Here is an 18,316-nt window from a genome sequence, read left to right as displayed (position 1 = left end):
TTTGCTTGGGAGAATTATTTCAATTAGTTTTGTGTGTCTATACTGACATTGTCAGAATTGCTTTTACTAGATAAGCACACACATACACACCCCAAAAAGAACCTTGTGTAGGTTAGGGCTAAAGAGTGACATTGTCCAAACAATACAGGTTCACAACTTCTTGGTCTCCCTGACAACTATGGGCTTATTCCAGGTGATCATGAGCCTTACTCGCCAAGGGGATCATACTCTTTGGCCTGGTATTTACTAAAGCAGTTGAGGGGAAATCTGGAGGCAGGGGACAGCAACTCTTTCTTTTACCTGTACTGATGTTTGTTCTACCAGGTTGAAACTGTATTTTTTGGCAGGCAGCCAGGAAAAATGTAGATTTGCAGCTGAACTTCTGCAAGCTAGAAAGGGGAAGTCTAGGTTTGGTCCAGAAGTAGGTAACAGATCAGAAAAAGAGGTTATTTGAAAACGTATTTTTAAAATAATGCTTTGAGAGACTGACAGGAAGCAATTTAATATTTTGTGCTAGGAAATCCTCCTTTGCTGGAGGATGTAAATAATTCAAGGGTTGTTGCATCTTTTGTGAAAGATAAAAAACATGGAACCAGCCTCTCTCTCCTCACGTTTAGTTAGAGTCCCTATGCCCCCAAGGCAAATGCATGTTTTAAGTTCAACGAGGGCTAGGACTAGGGCACCCAGATATAAGCTGCAAAACCACTGGATAATAATAGTTACTTTGTATTCCCCTGCTGCCATTAGTGATTGTAGTCCAAAAGGCTTGTTCTGATTTTTTCCCCAATTTTTAATTTCTGTTGAAACACACAACAAGCTACTTTGTATCTCCTGCTTTGGTCATATCAAACTCTGTAACTATTTTTTCTTTGAGCCTTAATCTCACCACAGTTCTGCCACCTACTACTTCCCACTGATCCTACTCTAACTACTTAATTTTGGCTGTTTGACTATGGACCTATTTTGTTTTCCAGTTAGGCAATTTGTCTTGTCTTGCAATACTTGGGAAGATGCTCCCCAAACCCCAAACCAGTTTCCAAAGCAAACCAGTGAGAGAAAGACCTTTCTGCTCATATAGAAGTAGCAGAAAAGCAGGATAGAGAATGACAGCAGCAGTAGGATGCATATGCTAGACACCAAGCCCAACTAAGTTAAAACTGGCTATATTCTAACATTTCTTTTACCCACGTAGCCCAGAATCTTTTGGACATCAAACTGGCTTCTAGCTTTCGACTTTTTTGTTTGTTCCTTTAATTTATACTTTGCCCAAAAAGCCTTTTAATTAACTTTTATAGTGAGGCATTTTGCAGCACATCAACTAGAGGTGACAACTTACACATTTTTCTTCTCTCTTGGGCTGGCTGTAATTCCAGATGCTGACACTTCTGTTACTGTTTTGCAGTTACTCAACATAAGGGGGTGGGGGAAGAGAATGAGAAAGTCAGCTTTGAGGTAACTGTTCTAAATGGTGCTGTGTGGGCACTAGCCAACAAGGCCATGCTGCTCACAAAGCCATAATCCATGCTGCACTTACTTTTTTTTATAGAAATGCTATCTGGGTTAGAGAAGTGGTGAAATCTCATTTTCCTGAACTAGAAACAAAACATTTGAAAGTGATATTTAGATTTCCTGAAAACACTGTATTCTCAAAGGGGAAAAAATCTGTAGACCAAGACTAACAAGTTATCACAGACATCATAATTTGGAGGACACTACTTTGTATCTCACCAAAATTACCACCACATTCCTACTTATATTTGAATTCCATTTTGTAAACCAAAGTGAGGGAGGCATTAAAAACATGACTGGGGTTCCTGTGTTATCTGATAAAGGCATTCTTGAACTGTCACTACTAGAAATCCAGAGAGAATTCCAGAAGAACTCCTAAGTACATTCAAATTATTACCAGTATGAAACCAATATTAAACAAGATATCCACAATCTTACTGGGATTTGGAGAAAAAAAGTCAGATCTGAGTTCAGCGTTCTAAAAAATAATCAGCCTTATCAACCAAATTTCCATATAGACCACATAAACAGCAAAAGAGCTGAGCAAAATGCTGAGACATCACAGAAAAGACAGAAACTACCCACAAAAAAATAACATCTCAACAAGATAGTATGGATAATGGTAATTAAACCTGCAGAAAGATTCAAGAAAACCAATATAGTTATATAACTAGTTTCTTATGCATGTCATACAATGGAGTGACTAACGAAATGTCAGTATACAGAACAAGGTGGAACGGATTCAGATGGATTCAGAAAATCCACAGTATACAGAATGCACAAACTTTTACTGTAATTCTCCAAAAATGAGACTGATATTTGTTTAAATATTTGCTTAAATTAGCATGATCTACACTCCCATACTTCCACAATTTGACTCACAAACACAAGGTAACAGGTACCAACCTCTTTCAAAGTGACATTTATTCCATCCAACAGCAATCAGCAAAAAAACTGAAACATGCAGTATAGATGGAATTCTAATACAAAAAACATGTTACTTATAAATTGTGAGAAAGTCTATTTCATTTGTTCGCAGCACTGGTATTCCCACCATTTCAAAACCCATTTGAAAAGGGAAACAAATCAAGAGGAAGAAAATGCCTCCAAAGGTGGGGAGGAGAGGGAAAGTTACAGCATTACTAGTAATATTTAGAAAGGATGAGGAAGTTGAGTAACTGCTTATCTTTTTCAAAACAACTTGCCCTGCACCCATTTGTAACAAAGGAAAAAACATTGATATATGGAGAAAATAAAATACAGGTGCATACTACGTTGTACCATGTCTGGAAGAGCTCAGTATTACCGTACTATTTTACTAGTATCAGAAACAATGAGACTGTAATTGATATAAACGTATTTGTGCAGAAAATCTGTGAGTTATAACTACTACAACCTACAAATGTTTATATTCCACTTACACACTAAGAAGTGATGAGGAAGTGACTCAGTGAGTCATAGCCATCTCAGATGGACGTTATTATTTTCTGACTCTATAGGCTTACTGCAGAACACATGCACATGCAATTTCCAATTCTAACAGCCAGTGTTCCTTCTAAATCATTTCCTCTAGGACAACTTAAAAAAAAAACTGCAGGAGATTATATGCCTTAGTTTTTTAATGTCAGGGTCAAACAATTCTATATAAGCAATCAAATTCAATACCACTGAAAATGTTTTTAATTTCATGTACCTTAGCAAATTTTGTGCTTGCTATAACATTTGTAATACAAGAACAATTTTGACAGTTCGGTTCCAAAAAACTTTCAGATACTGTAACAAAATGTAATAAAATACTTCATATGGAAGTGAACATTTGGACTTCATTGTGGTAATACATTTAGCAGAGAAATGTTATTTTTTTGAAATGCATTCTGTCATAACAGGTAAATAGGTCAACCTTGTTTCACATTGATTAATATTTTATAATCCTTCTAACAGTAAAGCAATAACAATCACAAAGTTAATAATTTAAAATAGCAGAATTAGCACTAGCAAACTGAGTGAAACATCATAATCTGATCATGGTTTAAATTAAGACAACACATATATTTATGGACATAACGTAATAAATGTGTACCATTAAGAATCACAAGATGAACAACATTCTGAAAATGTCATGCACAGTATATGATATCCTTCAACAAGAATACTCTCTTTCATAAAAGAACCCCACATGTATCTGTCAGGATTAGCTATCATGGTCAATAGGTGGCTCTCTTTCCTGTAGTTTAAATGAAGAACATGTATCTCTTGACTATTTCCAGACAGACTTCGAATGCCCAGACACTTGGTTCATTACAGTAGTTTTATAAAGCATACAGATTAGTTTCAATTCATTTTGCCTTCAACCTATGTTTTACTTCTCTTCTGTCTATTTTTCCACTGAATGATCTAGTTCAATAAAAAGACCCAATAATCCAGAACTGCAACTCTAGGAAGGCACAGATATTTCAAAATGCTTCACTCTTTTTAAGTTTGGAGAAGGTGAAGTCTGTGATGACAATAAGTCCTGGACCAGCACTTAGACTACTTGCAGTATGTTTTTCCCTGTGCATATCAGTTATTGTGAGGATATATACATGGAATCACATATCTATTTCTTTATCATGTTTCAAAATATTTTAAAATTAATTTCAAAATTCTGTCTATCTTTACATCATTTGCTCTGAGAGCAGAAAGAACATTTTCATGTATATTCAGAGAAATGAATGTAGTTGCAAACAAATATTCTTTTAAAAATATACAGAACATAGATTCAGGAGGGGAACTGGGTATGTCAATTAATTATTGACTTTTTAACAAATGTCTAAACCAACAGTTTTTATGTATATACACATTTAAAATTATTTACAGTCAATGACCTGATTGTAATTAAAACAGAGTACAGAAAAAATACAAAACAAAACACTGTAATGGTATTTCATAACCTAGGGAGTGGCAAATGACACATATATATGCAAAAATTTAGCGACTCTAAGGTAATATTGTGATAAAGATCAGCCAACAGGTAAGAAAGATAGTAGCCAAGCTCCCTGCCTTAAATCCTCTGAAGGATAGGATAAAGCAGCAGAGCCTGCTGATCCCTGTAAAATGAACAATGGAACATTATATGACTCAAAGTTTCTACAGAGCCTATCTCACAAGGACACAGGTACTGCGAAACAGAGATGTTATGACATATTCCAAATAACACTACAGAGGACGAAACATCAAATCTTTTAAAAAGAAGGCTCAACGATGAAAAAAAGAAAGAAGGCTGCCATTGTTCTGCTTTTCGTAATCCAGCAGACTGGAAACTGAACTGCGATCAACTCAGCAATCAACTCCCCAATGAATGTCTTAGTATACCAAAGCCTAGCAGGAAAATGCTGTTCAGTGAGAAGACCCAAAACCAGAGTTTTCCCATTTTGCTTCTTAACCATCTGGATTTAAAATGTTCTAAAAGAATGAGTCAAGATCTACTGGGGAAAAAGTTAATTTCAGCCAGAAACTGAGAACGTGCGACAGAGACATTAGCCGCCCCTCACTGAAGGGGCAAGGCAGGTCTGAGAAACGTTATTTATTTATAAAACAAATGTATAGGTTGTCTAAGTCAAACAACTCTGGGCAGCATATGTATTTCAAAACAATATTGAATACATTTTTTTAAAAGAAGGGACTAAAGCACCTTATCATAATGATAAAATTCCCACAAAGGCTAACACAGTGCTCCCTAAAACAGCGCCTAGGGAAAGAGTCAGGCCTTCAAGGCCCATTTAAAGGACAGCAGGGTGCAACCAACTCAAATCTATGGGGGGAAGGGGGGATGCAGTTTCAGAGGATATGCATCACAAAAGAGAAGGCATGCCACCTAAGTGCCCTAGGATGACACTGTTTTAAATACAGGAGCATGCTCATTCTGTGAAACTTACAGCATGGGCAGAAACAATAGGAGAAAGGTGGTCCCTCAGACAGCCAGGCCCTATGACTTTTAATAAGAAGAGAATATATGTAGCTCAGGGGTGAACTGTGGAGTCCTTGGTGCTCTCTGAGCTTGGTTGTTTCGTTGCAGACGTTTCATTATCCAACTAGGTAACGTCATCAGTGCCACTACACTGATGATGTTACCTAATTGGGTAATGAAATGTCTGCAAGTTGGGAAATAAAACATCTGCAACCAAACAACCAAGTTCAGAGAGCACCAAGGACTCCACACCTATGACATTTGACTGTAACCTCCAGCACAACCAGTTTTCTGAAAATGCTGATCTAAACACAACAGAGAATGTGCATGGAAAACTTTAAAGACTGCAATCATTCCCTTACGAGCACCATCAAAATACTTGAGGTGCTCACTCTCTGGCAGTGCTTCACTGGTAAGCACCCCAAGTTATCTGCAGACAAATGCTTGTTCCAGTAACGTGCCAGAAATGACTGTGTGTGTGTTTTTGCAAAGACTTACCGCACAGCATTGTTGCTGTGGGTAGAAATTGGACTAGTTACACTGCCTTAATAGGACAAACTAAACATTGGTCACTATCTGTCATTCATAAATCCTGCCTGTTCCTTAAGAGTTCTCTCAACTTAATCAAGGAGATTAAAATAGAGAAATTTTGCTTATGATTTACTAAGTATAGTTATCAAGCTAATATGTCTGTAATTAGACTAGGCTAGCCTACTTTGTTTTTATAAATTGGAATGACTACTGTGTGTGCCCTCCAGTCAGCCAAAATATGAAATATCTTATTAATATCCTTGAAAAGGAACGACCAACTTGAGCTAACTAGCTAACATTTTTCTTTAACATGGGTTTTTCCCCCCCATTTACATATTAATCTGCCTTAGATAAAAGCACTAATGTTATTATTGAAAGTTTCTTTGAAAATATCAAGATTTTCATTGTTATAAAATACAGGAAGTCCTTGCTTAACTAATGACCATTCGTTTAGTGACCGTTTGAAGTTATGATAGCACTGAAAAAAACTGACTTACAGCTGGACCTCACACTTATGACCATCACAGTGTCCCTGTGGTCACTTGATTGCAATTTGGGCACTTGGCAACCATCACGCATTTACGACAGTCACAGAGTCCCGCAGTCATGCGATCACCATTTGTGACCTTCCCAACCAGCTTCTGATAAGCAAAGTCAATGGGAAAGCTGGCAGGGGTCGCAAGTTGTGGTCATATGTTTTGCTTAATGACAGCTTCACTTAACGACAGAGTTGCCAATCCCAATTAGGGTCATTAAGGGAGGACTGCCTGTATCACTATTAGCTTATCTTCTTTATTAGTAGTTCTGAAAATTCCATTACATAAATAAGTTTATCTGAGCTGGTATACAAAACACCAGCATGAAAATTCACAACTATTAAGGGGAGTAAAGGAAGAACAGAAAGGACAAGTTTATAAAAATCTGAAATCTGAATTAGTTATGATTTGAGTGTGCATCTGAGCTCCAAGTATTCCTGGATGAAACAAATCATTTAGATTATTTTTAATCTGTTTTAACAGTTCTGTTACTCTGTTAAGATTATCTATACCAGGAGCTAAAAAAATGGAGTACATCCCTGTTATTAATGCTAAATCTCTTGGCAAAATCCAAAATCATTGACAATTACTTTTCTGAACTACCTGGTGAGAATGGTTTGGAAAGGAACTTTTGTTTTACCATGATTCCAGCAGATGATGATGGCAAATTTCTGGTCAGTGACATATAGGATTACATAGGATTCAACTTAGTTGATGGGATGTAGATCAAATTAACTAACTAACCAACTGACCGACCAGGTTGGTGAAGATTTGCTTCTTCAGGAAGGCATTTGATTATAAGAAATGAACATTTTATTTGATGCTTTATTTGAATTATGTATTTATCTATTATGTACTATATAACCACTTCTTACTTGTAATGATTATGTATGACATTGCTTTGAGAATTCTAACTCTCAATTCTCATACCCACTGCTGAGGCCACTCTTCCCCATCTACTGGATGCAGAAGAGAAGAGAAGATGGATGCTCTGAGCACATAAGAAACAGGAAGGACAGATGGGGTATGTAAATCCCCAGGAATAATAATAATAATAAATAACAACAACAACAAACCTCCAGTGAAGCACTACCTGGATGTGGTTGTGGGGCTTGCATACTTTGAGGAAGAAGAGAGCTATGCCAGAGGTTCAACCATACTAGACATCTCCTCAGAGGAGCCAGATGAAGAATGTCTCTCCCATATGGTGAGACGTAACTTACGGAAACTTATACCGGATCAGCTATTGCCCAGGTCAACAAGGACTGCGCTAGGTGTTGGATTTCCTGGTCATCTGATGACAAGTGGGCTACAGGACTCAGGACTGTTGGCCGAGCAACCACGGCCAGCAGCTGTATGACCACTGGAAGAAAAGTTGCTTACTTGTTGCAAATATACAAAGACTGAAAACAAAGAAATAATGTTTTGCTATTACAAATCAAGTCCAACAAGAAGCTATCTGAAAAGAATGCAGTAGTTCTGGAAAGAACAACATGCATAATCAGAAATAACAGAACAGAGGCTAGCAGATTAACACCGGTTTATAATACGAAATAAAGTATTCAAAGAAGTAGAATTGGAAGAACTGCAAAGGTCTACCCAGGGCAAAGAAATCAAAGCCTTGCCAGAAGCAGCTCAGACAGTAGACATAAACCATGAGGAGTTGGTAGCAGAGGAAGCCAGCATTGCTATTGAACCGTTTTCATTCCCAAACCAGGCACCCTCTCCTCTACCTTCTCCTCAGAAAAAACAAACTCCTCTAAGTGAAAAACAAGAGGAATTGAACCAAAAAAGACAACTTAGTATCTAAGCACAAAAACAACAGAATAAGGTTGCCCACATTGAAGATTGTTACAAAAAAACAGCTAGCACAAGTATTAAAAGATGCCAATACCATGATATCAAATATAAGCACCAGCTCACTGCAAGAAACAAACGAACTGATGTACAGCACAGCTGCAGTTATGACTGAAGATCTTGGATGCAAAATCAACAAACAAGAAAAAAACCAAACAGTGCATCACCAAAATGGAAGATGAGGTTGGAAAATAAGATCAGCGTGCTGAGATCAGAGGCAAGCAAGCTAGAACAGATGAAAGAAAAGAAGCTGAAGAACAGTAAGAACAAAGAATACCTAATCTAGAAATATCACCTAGAGGCAAGGAAGATCTAGGAAGCACTTGAAATAATAAAGCAGCAAATAACAGCCATAGCCAAGGAAAGCGGCAGATACAAAGTTTGAATTGCACACTGCAGGCAGAATCTCCAATTTCAGTCAAATCAGAAATGTTTCTGCTGATCCATCAATGGAGAGACTGCAATGAACCAGCGAACACCTGACAAAGAAGAAACAGTGCAATTCTGGGTGCAGCTACGGGACAACCCAAAAAAATACAACAAGAATGCAGCTTGGATAAAGGAGGTGGAGAAGGAAAAAAAAAGAAGCTGAGTGAAAGAACTTGTAATAACAGCAGAAATGGTGGAGAAAAGGGCAAGGAAGATCAAGGATTGGTCAGCACCAGGTTAAGATGCATGATTTTTGGTTGAAACATCTGACTGGTCTGCACCCACTCACTGCCAAGCAGTTTAACAACATACTGAAAGGAGGTGAAATTGAAGATTGGTTAAAATATGGCAAAGGTAAAGGTTTCCCTTGACATTAAGTCCAGTTATGTCCGACTCTAGGGGGCGGTGCTCATCTCCGTTTCAAAGCCGAAGAGCCGGCGTTTGTCCGTAGACACTTCCATGGTCATGTGGCTGGCATGACTAAATGGAACGCCATTACCTGCCCGCCGAAGCGGAACCTATTAGTCTACTCACATTTGCATGTTTTCGAACTGCTAGGTTGGCAGGAGCAAAATACGGCAAAACCCACCTGATAATGAAAGATCCAACAAAAGGGGCAGCGCCAGGCAACTACAGGCCACTTACCTGCTTACCAACAACTTTAAAATTGCTAACTGGTGTTGTAGTTGATGCAGTCCAAGAGCATCTAGTTGAAAACAAGCTCTTTCCATCTGAGCAGAAAAGAAACCTCCCAAACAGCAGAGGGACATAAGATCAGTTCCTAACTAACAAGATGATTTTGGAAAACTGTAAGAGAAGGAAGACCAAGCTGAACAAAGTTTCAATTGATGAAGGAGGCATTTGACTCCCTGTCACATAACTGGATAATCAAGTGCCCAGAAATAACAGGAGTCAATAGAAACATCAGAAACTTTGTGCAAAGATCAATGGCACAATGAAAGACAGTCACTGGTCAATGGTGATAGACTGGGAGAGTTAACATCAAGAGAGGAATCTTTCAAGGATACTCACTATCACCACTACTGTTTGTCATTACACTGATTCTTCTGTCAACCATACTGAACAAATCAGGCCATGGCTATCAAACATCAAAAACATCTGCCAGGCTATCCTACTTCCTTTACATGGACGATCTGAAGCTGTATGGAAAAACACTATCTGAAATGGAATCACTGCTCATCATTGTCCAAATATACAGCCAAGATATTGCAATGGAGTTGCAAAACTGGACAAATATGCCACCCTTGACATTAATAAGGGAAAAATAGTGAAAACTAAAGGAATCAAGATGTCCTGTGGAAATAACATCAAGAATCTGGATGAAGAAGATCATTACAAATACTTGGGCATCCTTCAGGCTGACAACATCAAGCACACTGAAGTCAAGAAGAAGATTAGTAGCAAATACATCAGAAGAGTAAAGAAGATCTTAAAGTCCAAACTCAGTGGCGGACATACCATCAAGGCTATTTTGGCAATTCCAGTCATTAGATATACAGTTGGAATAATGGACTGGACTCAAGCTGAACTAGAAGCCCTGGATAGGAAAACCAGAAAAATAAGGACAATGAATCATGCCCTTCATACATGCAGTGATATTAACAGATTCTATTTACCAAGGAGCACAGGTGGGTGGGGAATGTTACAAGTACACCAGACAGTTGAAGAAAAAAGGGCATTGGAAGAATGACAGTGAAGAAGATGTACTAAAGCTAGTACACCATGAAGGCTTACTGAATGCCAAAGAGACCAAACTGGCCTATAAGAAAGACCAAACGAAGAATAGAAAAGAGACATGGCAAGGCAAAGTATTACATGGCCACTACATTAAAAACTAGTAGGCAAAACAGATAACAATAAGACCTGGCAATGACTAAGAGCAGGAAAGTTGAAGAAAGAGACATAGGGGCTAATTCTGGCTTCACAAGACCAAGCCTTAAGAACAAATGCATATAAAGCGGAATTGAAAAGACAGCAACAGACAGCAAATGCCGTCTCTGCAAAGAAGCTGAAGAAACAGTGGATTACCTAGTTAGCTGCTGCAAGAAGATCATATAGACTGATTACAAACAATGGCATGACAATGTAGCAACAATGGTGCAGTGGAATATCTGCAAGAAATACCACCTGCCTGCAAGCAAGAACTGGAAGGACCGCAAAATAGACTAAGTAATAGAAAACGAAGAAGCTAAAGTCCTCTGGGACTTTAGAATTCAAACAGACGACATGCATCTGCCACACAACACCCCAGACTTAACAATTATTGATAAGAAAGATAAAAAAGTCTGCATAGTGGACACTGCAATACCTGGAGACAGCAGAATAGAAGAGAAAGAACTGGAGAAAATCACAAAATAAAAAGACCTGCAAAGAGAAGTAGGACAACTATGGCAAAAGAAAGCAAAGATAGTAGCAATAGTAATAGGCGCCTTGGGTGCAATTCCAAAACATTTGGAGCACCACTTGAACACCACTGGCACTGATAAAATCACCACCAGTCAATTGCAAAAGACTTACATCCTGCAATGATACCTGAAATATTATTAAACAACATCTGCCTATCCCAGGTCTTTGGGAAGGACTCAACAGGTGGACAAAAATGCCAAATCCAGTCTGGACATCTGACTGACTGTGTGACCAACCATAATATTAATGTATATTTATATGTTGCCTGACTCCCAGTGATTCTGGGAGGAATACAGGGACTAGTGAGGTCTAAAAGAGAAGATTCTTTCTTATCCTTTGAAGCTTAATTCCTAGCTGTACATGTCTTGGACCTCCTCTTTTGCACACTGTCCAGTGTGCAAAAGGGGATCAGTTCACCTTCATGAAGTCTCTGCTTATAGAAGGGATGGTGCTGAACTCTGTCTTCCCTTTCTTTAGTTATGGAATTGCTAACTCTTTCCGCCCCTCTTCCCTGGCTTTATAAGGGATATGGCTGGCATGCCTGCAGGAACTCACATTAATTATTAATGTATCTATTTTCCTTTGATATACAAACTTAAAAAAAAAAAGGAAGGATGGAAGGAAGGAAGGAAGGATAAGATACATAAAGAGCTCAATTTTTAAACACAGCATTAAACCTTAACCATGCAGAATAATACTGGTCAATCTTTCCATTATGTCAATAGAGAGTCAAAACCAACACACAGCATCAATCCAAGACTGTTAAGTCTGAGGTGGCGCTGTCTTTTCACCTTATCAGAATAATCTTCGCTACATCTATGTATGATAAATTCAAAACTCTTCATTTATTGATAAATTCCAAATGTTTAGTATATAACTCAAGAGCACACTAACATCTTTAAATCTCATTCCTCCTCCCAAAACCACATTAATAAAATATTAAATCAAAACTGGACAATAGTGGGAGAACTTTTTATCATATATGCAAGTATATCCATCATTTTACACTTTACATTTTACACTTTCAGCATAATGAAATTAGCAACTTTTTCTAAACATTCTGAGGAAATTAATAAACATGAAAAAATATTTTGTTGAATTAACCTCATTTTAAGATTTTATTATGAATTAAAAAATTAATAAAATCTCAAGAGCCTAAAATGTTAAAAACCGTAAGAAATTTTTAAGATCCTTAACCATTTATTTGTTAGTATGAGGTACTCCAAATTTTTATTCCTAAATCCATGCAAATAACCAACCTTAGCAACCTTAAAAACTCCTATTAAAAATATGGAAGATCTGGAATTGTCCAAAGTACCTTTCAATGATAATTAGAAGTTTTAAATGCTGCTAATGTATACAGATCAAATCCAAATTCCTTCTGCAATAGCTCAAACAGTTTAAAATCTTGGTAAGCATTAATACCTCCATTAGCCTATGAATAATTAAAAAAATTACCTGCAATTTTTAAACTGAAATTGTCATGAGAATAAGGGTCAAAATTAAATTTCAGCCACAGTGAATTCCAAATATGTCCTGCTAATGCTAGAAATACAGTTATGACATAGTAAGATTCTAATTTGCCCATTTTTTTTACTTGATTATTCTATACAGAGATTGAAGTCAAAATATGTCTAATTTTTATATCAATATTATTCTGATATACTTGATTTGATGTATTTACATCTACAAAGTTTACTTGGAGTGATTATTCCCAGATATTTTAGAGAATTAAAATATCAAGTAAAACCCCAATGTTGACAAATTTCCATAAATATAGTGAAACTTATATGAGAATTGAATTGCCCAATGCTTTACCATTATTACAGTATATCATTTCTGTAAATTTTGGTATAGAAATGCTTAATTATGGATAAAAGACAAAATACAGAATCATCATATAAGAGTTGGTGTTCAATTCTAGCTGCTTTTCATAGAATCACACAGGTGGATGGAACAAATTAACTATTCTTTGATACAACATCTGCTAAAATATTTCAGATTGCTATCCAGCCTGTTTGAAGACTACTCCAGCAAAAGGGAGCAGACTACTTCATGAAGCAACCTATGGCACTGGTTAACAGCTATTGAAAAATTCCTCCTAATACGTAACCTTATCTGCTCTGAGGCAAGAGAGAACAAATCCATTCCCTCTTCTGTATCACAACCCTTTTGGCATCTGGAGACTGCTATCATATATCACCTTAGTCTTCTTTTTCCCAGGCTAAACATATTTAGTTCTTTCAACCGTTCCTCATAGGACTTGTGTTTCCAGTCCTGGTAGTTTTCCTCTAAATTCACTTCAATTTGTCAATAACGTTTTTGGACTGCAATGCTCAGAACTGGATTGAGCATTCCAAGTGGGCCTGACCAAAGCAGAAAGACTGGGACAATTAGTTCTGGTGATCTGGACTTTTAAGTTACTGTTAATATGCCCCAAGGTAGCTCTGGCCATATTGCCAACTGTGTCACACTGTTGGCTCATGTTTAATTTGTGATAAATAAAAATGTTGCAGTACAAGTCTTATAGCATTCCACTTGACAGTGCTCTTCAAGCTGATGTGGAGCCATTTATGAGTACAGTCATTTGGCCAGAATATTCTCTGATTACCTGATAGACCAGGCCAATGGTTTAAATATAAAACTAATGTAAGAGAAAATAAAGGGCATCCTTGAAAAGTTCCATGAGACAGATGAATAGGTGAAGAAATTATTTTACTTGTAATAACCTTGGCAAAAGGATTAGAATAATACATTTTAATCCAATTAATGAAAGAAGGAAAACCCTATTAAACCAAAGGTAAAAGGTAAAGGTTTCCCTTGACATTAAGTCCAGTCGTGTCCGACTCTAGGGGGCGGTGCTCATCTCCGTTTCAAAGCCGAAGAGCCGGCGTTTGTCCGTAGACACTTCCGTGGTCATGTGGCTGGCATGACTACACGGAACGCCGTTACCTGCCCGCCAAAGCGGTACCTATTAATCTACTCACATTTGCATGTTTCGAACTGTTAGGTTGGCAGGAGCTGGGACTAGCAACGGGAGCTCACCCCGTCATGCGGATTCGAACCGCCGACCTTCCGATCGGCAAGCTCAGCGGTTTAACCCGCAGCACCACCGCGTCCCCTCAAAAACCAAAACTTGCCCGAAAATTTCAAATGCACTCGATTATCAAAGGCCTTTTATTTTATTATTCTCTGAACAATCAAATCCTCATCTTTTCCCAATCATTATAATAGATTTAATCAATGTATCTTAGAAGAAAAAGTGCATAAACCAAACACTTGGCAGTCCTTTGAGATTACATATTTTGTTTATCTAAGTAACCAAGACATTGATTATGCCATATGACTAAAATAATTATTTTAAATAAATACAAAAGAACTCCATGTAAGAGTGAACTTAAATGGCTAAAGTTAAGAAAAATGTTATGTCTATGTTCTGTTTTTGTTTAAATCCAATCCTCCCAGCAATGGCTGGGGAATCCTTGAAGTTGAAATGCACATACCTGGAGGATATTCAAGTTGCAAAAAGACTATCATATCTAGTCCTTCATAAAAATTCATTCCTACAAGCTACAGCATGAAGAAACTCAAAATAACAAACAAAAACATGCAAAAATATAGATCAGCTTGTTCAAATGCACCGATCAGGAGCACATTATTAAAAAAAATTGCAACATGAGATGTAAACTGGGTCCTGAAAAACACCATGATCGCTACCATGAAGTGATAGTGGTAGACTTTGTGGAAAACCCATGGAACTAATAAGAACAAGAATGGTAAGTAAAAAACACCCTGTAACAAGGATTAAAAAAGTAAGTTCCTAGAGGGCATCTGCTCTGCCCTAGATGGCAATAAAACTGAAGGGAATTTGTATTCCTTACCATGCCAAACAAATCCACTGATGAGAACCCCTAATATTTGAAGATAGGGAAGCAATCATTTCAGTGAAGCTTGTATCTGTAATCACACTGGGAGTCTTACTCAGGGATTGGCTAAGTTAATGCAAGATGGATTGCCATTGGATGGATTTTCCGGGAATTCATGAATTACAGATGGAAACAGCTAGGAGAAAGAAACTGTGCAACCCAAGTCTCCTTGTTTGTTCACACAATATTCAGTACAGCTATCATCTATAGTAAGCTGCTTGCAGAGGTCCTCACAAGAGTAAGAAATGAGGGTAACATGTATGTGAAAGCCAGTAACTTTGCACAGTGATCATGAAGATGAACAAGCGAAGTCCTGAGAGCATCACAAATTTCTGCAGAAACAAAAAATGGCTAGCAGATTCTTATACCTGATCCTTATTAAGGACAGAAACAAGAACAGCTGTTGTTCTAGACTAAAGACCTGAATTGTCAAGGTTTGTAGCAGCATGTAATAATAGAGAAAATATTTATACTTTTCTCTATTATTAAAATCTTCAGAGTTTTCTCCATTTGACTCCCCAACATTTTTTTGCAATTTATTTGTCAAATCTGTCACCATCCATCTCCTCCCACCAGAGGGACTGGTTTCAAGATAAGATATTTCAAGATAAATATGAAAAGACTTGTTTAACATGAGAAATAATCTTTTTTTTAACTTCCTAATGCTAGTCTCCAGATATGCAACTAAGTAGAAATAGTAGTAAAGCACATTTGATCTTAGCCAAAAGTCTCCTCTTTTATACCCCTTTCATGCTCCCTATCTTTACAAAATTACTTCTGCTATAAGCAGAAGAGCACTCAGGTTACTTCATGCCCCTTTTATCGTGCCTGGCGTGGATATCCCCAATTCTTAATTATTTTGAGGGCTTCGACAAAACTAAAGTAATTTCTTTTCATATGCTGACTTTTCATCTGAAATCTCTAGGAATGTAATGAAGTTTACTTGATTACAATCACTATTATAAGGCTCTGGACCTGACTTTGGTGATGGTGTGTTGATTTTTTGTCAAGGTTTTAGAATCCTTTTATTAACTTCTTTCTGTAATTCTCTCCCTATGTACTGAAGTTTTTTTGTTTTCTGACCATAAATCAATGAAATAAGTAGTATCAGTTTTAGTGAAACTGATGTCCAAAGAGGCCTACAGGTTCTTTGATACAGAAATCATAAGGAGCACAGATGATAAACTTAATTACCTATAATGGATTCAGCAGCCTTTTTACTAGGGTCAAGCCACAGGAATAGTACCAATAGCAAATGGGTAGAATATTTTCAATATGGAGTTCACGAAGGGCCAAAACAGAGTCAAGCAACACTGCATCCCAAACAGGAGATTTGCACTGTCTACGATCAAGACCCAAGCTGATTTTAGAACTTAACGAAAGAAAAATAGGCTGCATAGCTTTTCTAATCATTGAAGTAAGAATACTACAATTATATACCCTCAAATTAGATGTATTGCATTACCAGAAGTTTTTACAAACACACTGATTTACAAATTACAAACTACAAAATAACACTACTGTATTTTCTAAAAAAATATCAATGGAAGTTAAAACATAAGTTACACATCTTACCAGTGCAGGCCACTGAATATGCTTGATCTTTGATCCCTGAGACTGGCTAGGATCCTTTCTCTTTGCCCAGATCAGCTGGTATTCCACGAGGAAAGCTGCAAAATCTTCATAAACTTTAACCCATTCTCGTTTTTCCCATTCAAGATCATCAAATTCCACATATACCTAGAAACATAAATTTATCAAACGATTATTACTGCACAGCTGTACTCAAAGAAAACTAGAAGAATATTTTATTTGATTTTTTTTTAATCTGTTTGATCATGTCTGAATCTCAGAGACTGCCTGGACAAGTCCCTGAAGTTTTCCTGGCAAGGTTTTTCTGAAGTGGTTTGCCATTGCCTCCTTCCTAGGGCTGAGAGAAAGTGACTGGCCCAAGGTCACCCAGCTGGCTTTGTGCCTAAGGTGGGACTAGAACTCACGGTCTCCTGGTTTCTAGCCTGATGCCTTAACCACTACACCAAACTGGCTCTCATTTGATATTTAGAACATTTCTAAATTATTTCATTCCTAGTCTTTTAAATCTTGATGAAATTAAAAAAAACCCCACCCTACGTACAATAAAATGTGATACGTTTGAGAACAAAGAATGCAAGTAATAGATATAAAAAAGCTGACAAACATATTCCTTCTCCTTCACAGGAGGAGGTTAGAAAAGAGATGGCCTAACAGAAATATACAGCAAAGTATATATGTTAATTTAATCTTGCTTTGCAAGAAAATGACCAACTTTTAAAAAGTTTTCTGTTCATAAAAAGTATGTATGAGAATACATGTTCAACCAGAAATAATCACTATCGAAGTTCTACATTATACAAGGGATTCCAGCACTCACAACATGTTATGGTAATAGTTCAGTTTTTTAGGGACTGTTATTCTGAATACATGACCCTAAATTCAGTAACGTATTTCTGAAGTACTTCGGTACTAACAAAAGCATGTCAATAGCGGGAAATGAAAATGATAATGTACATTATTCCCACAGTTACTATTAATTCCTATAAGGATAAACTACTCCTCAGATATTATCATGAAATACAATATTATATAGAAGTGTTACTGCATGTTAGAGGATGTCCACCGGAAGGACCCAAACACATCCTTCTCCTACACAGCATCCAAGAGTGCCACTGCACCCCAAAAATCTCCTCAAAAGCACATTTGGTTTTAATGCCCTCTAAAGAAAGGGAGAGAAGCATTATTACAAATGAGAATGTCAAGAGAAATAAGAGACAGCACAGAATGGTGACTTATTTCTACTTTCCCTGCCTGGCAGATTAAACACTAAAAAGCCGAGAGCAACTGCTGCAGTTGTAACACTTGGCTGATTCCTCCCTATCCCCGATTCTGTATTGGACTTAAGGTGTCCCTTCCTTTCGCCCTATGGTTGAGCTTTCCTGTCTTCCAAGTGGATGCTTTGCTTTGTTGAATCTTATTTTGTATTCGTGAATTTGTCTTCTACTTTCATATCTCTACCACTAACACCTTGATTTTCTTTGGGTTTTTTCTTCTTTTCTCCCTTCTCTTTTGTTTTTGTTTATTTATAAATCAATCCTTTCTTTCAGGTGGGGTATTTGCTT

The 18,316-nt window shown here is 37.2% G+C and overlaps 1 protein-coding gene across 4 annotated transcripts in view; it reads right to left on the bottom strand.

Moving 5' to 3' along the window:
- The window catches only part of JMJD1C (jumonji domain containing 1C), a 137,013-nt gene that overhangs the window by 73,576 nt on the left and 45,121 nt on the right, over positions 1-18,316 (bottom strand). For all 4 annotated transcript variants that reach the window (XM_063307581.1, XM_063307580.1, XM_063307582.1 and 1 more), the window contains exon 2: positions 16,737-16,901. Coding sequence is in view for 3 of the 4 variants with exons in the window: in XM_063307580.1 (XP_063163650.1) it covers positions 16,737-16,901 (165 nt within the window). In the remaining variant the exon portion in view is untranslated. The remainder of the gene's footprint in view (positions 1-16,736; positions 16,902-18,316) is intronic.

The sequence above is a fragment of the Candoia aspera genome, chromosome 6 (genome assembly GCF_035149785.1).
Source record: "Candoia aspera isolate rCanAsp1 chromosome 6, rCanAsp1.hap2, whole genome shotgun sequence".
NCBI lineage: Eukaryota > Metazoa > Chordata > Lepidosauria > Squamata > Boidae > Candoia > Candoia aspera.
This window is presented reverse-complemented; position numbering and strand designations above follow the sequence as displayed.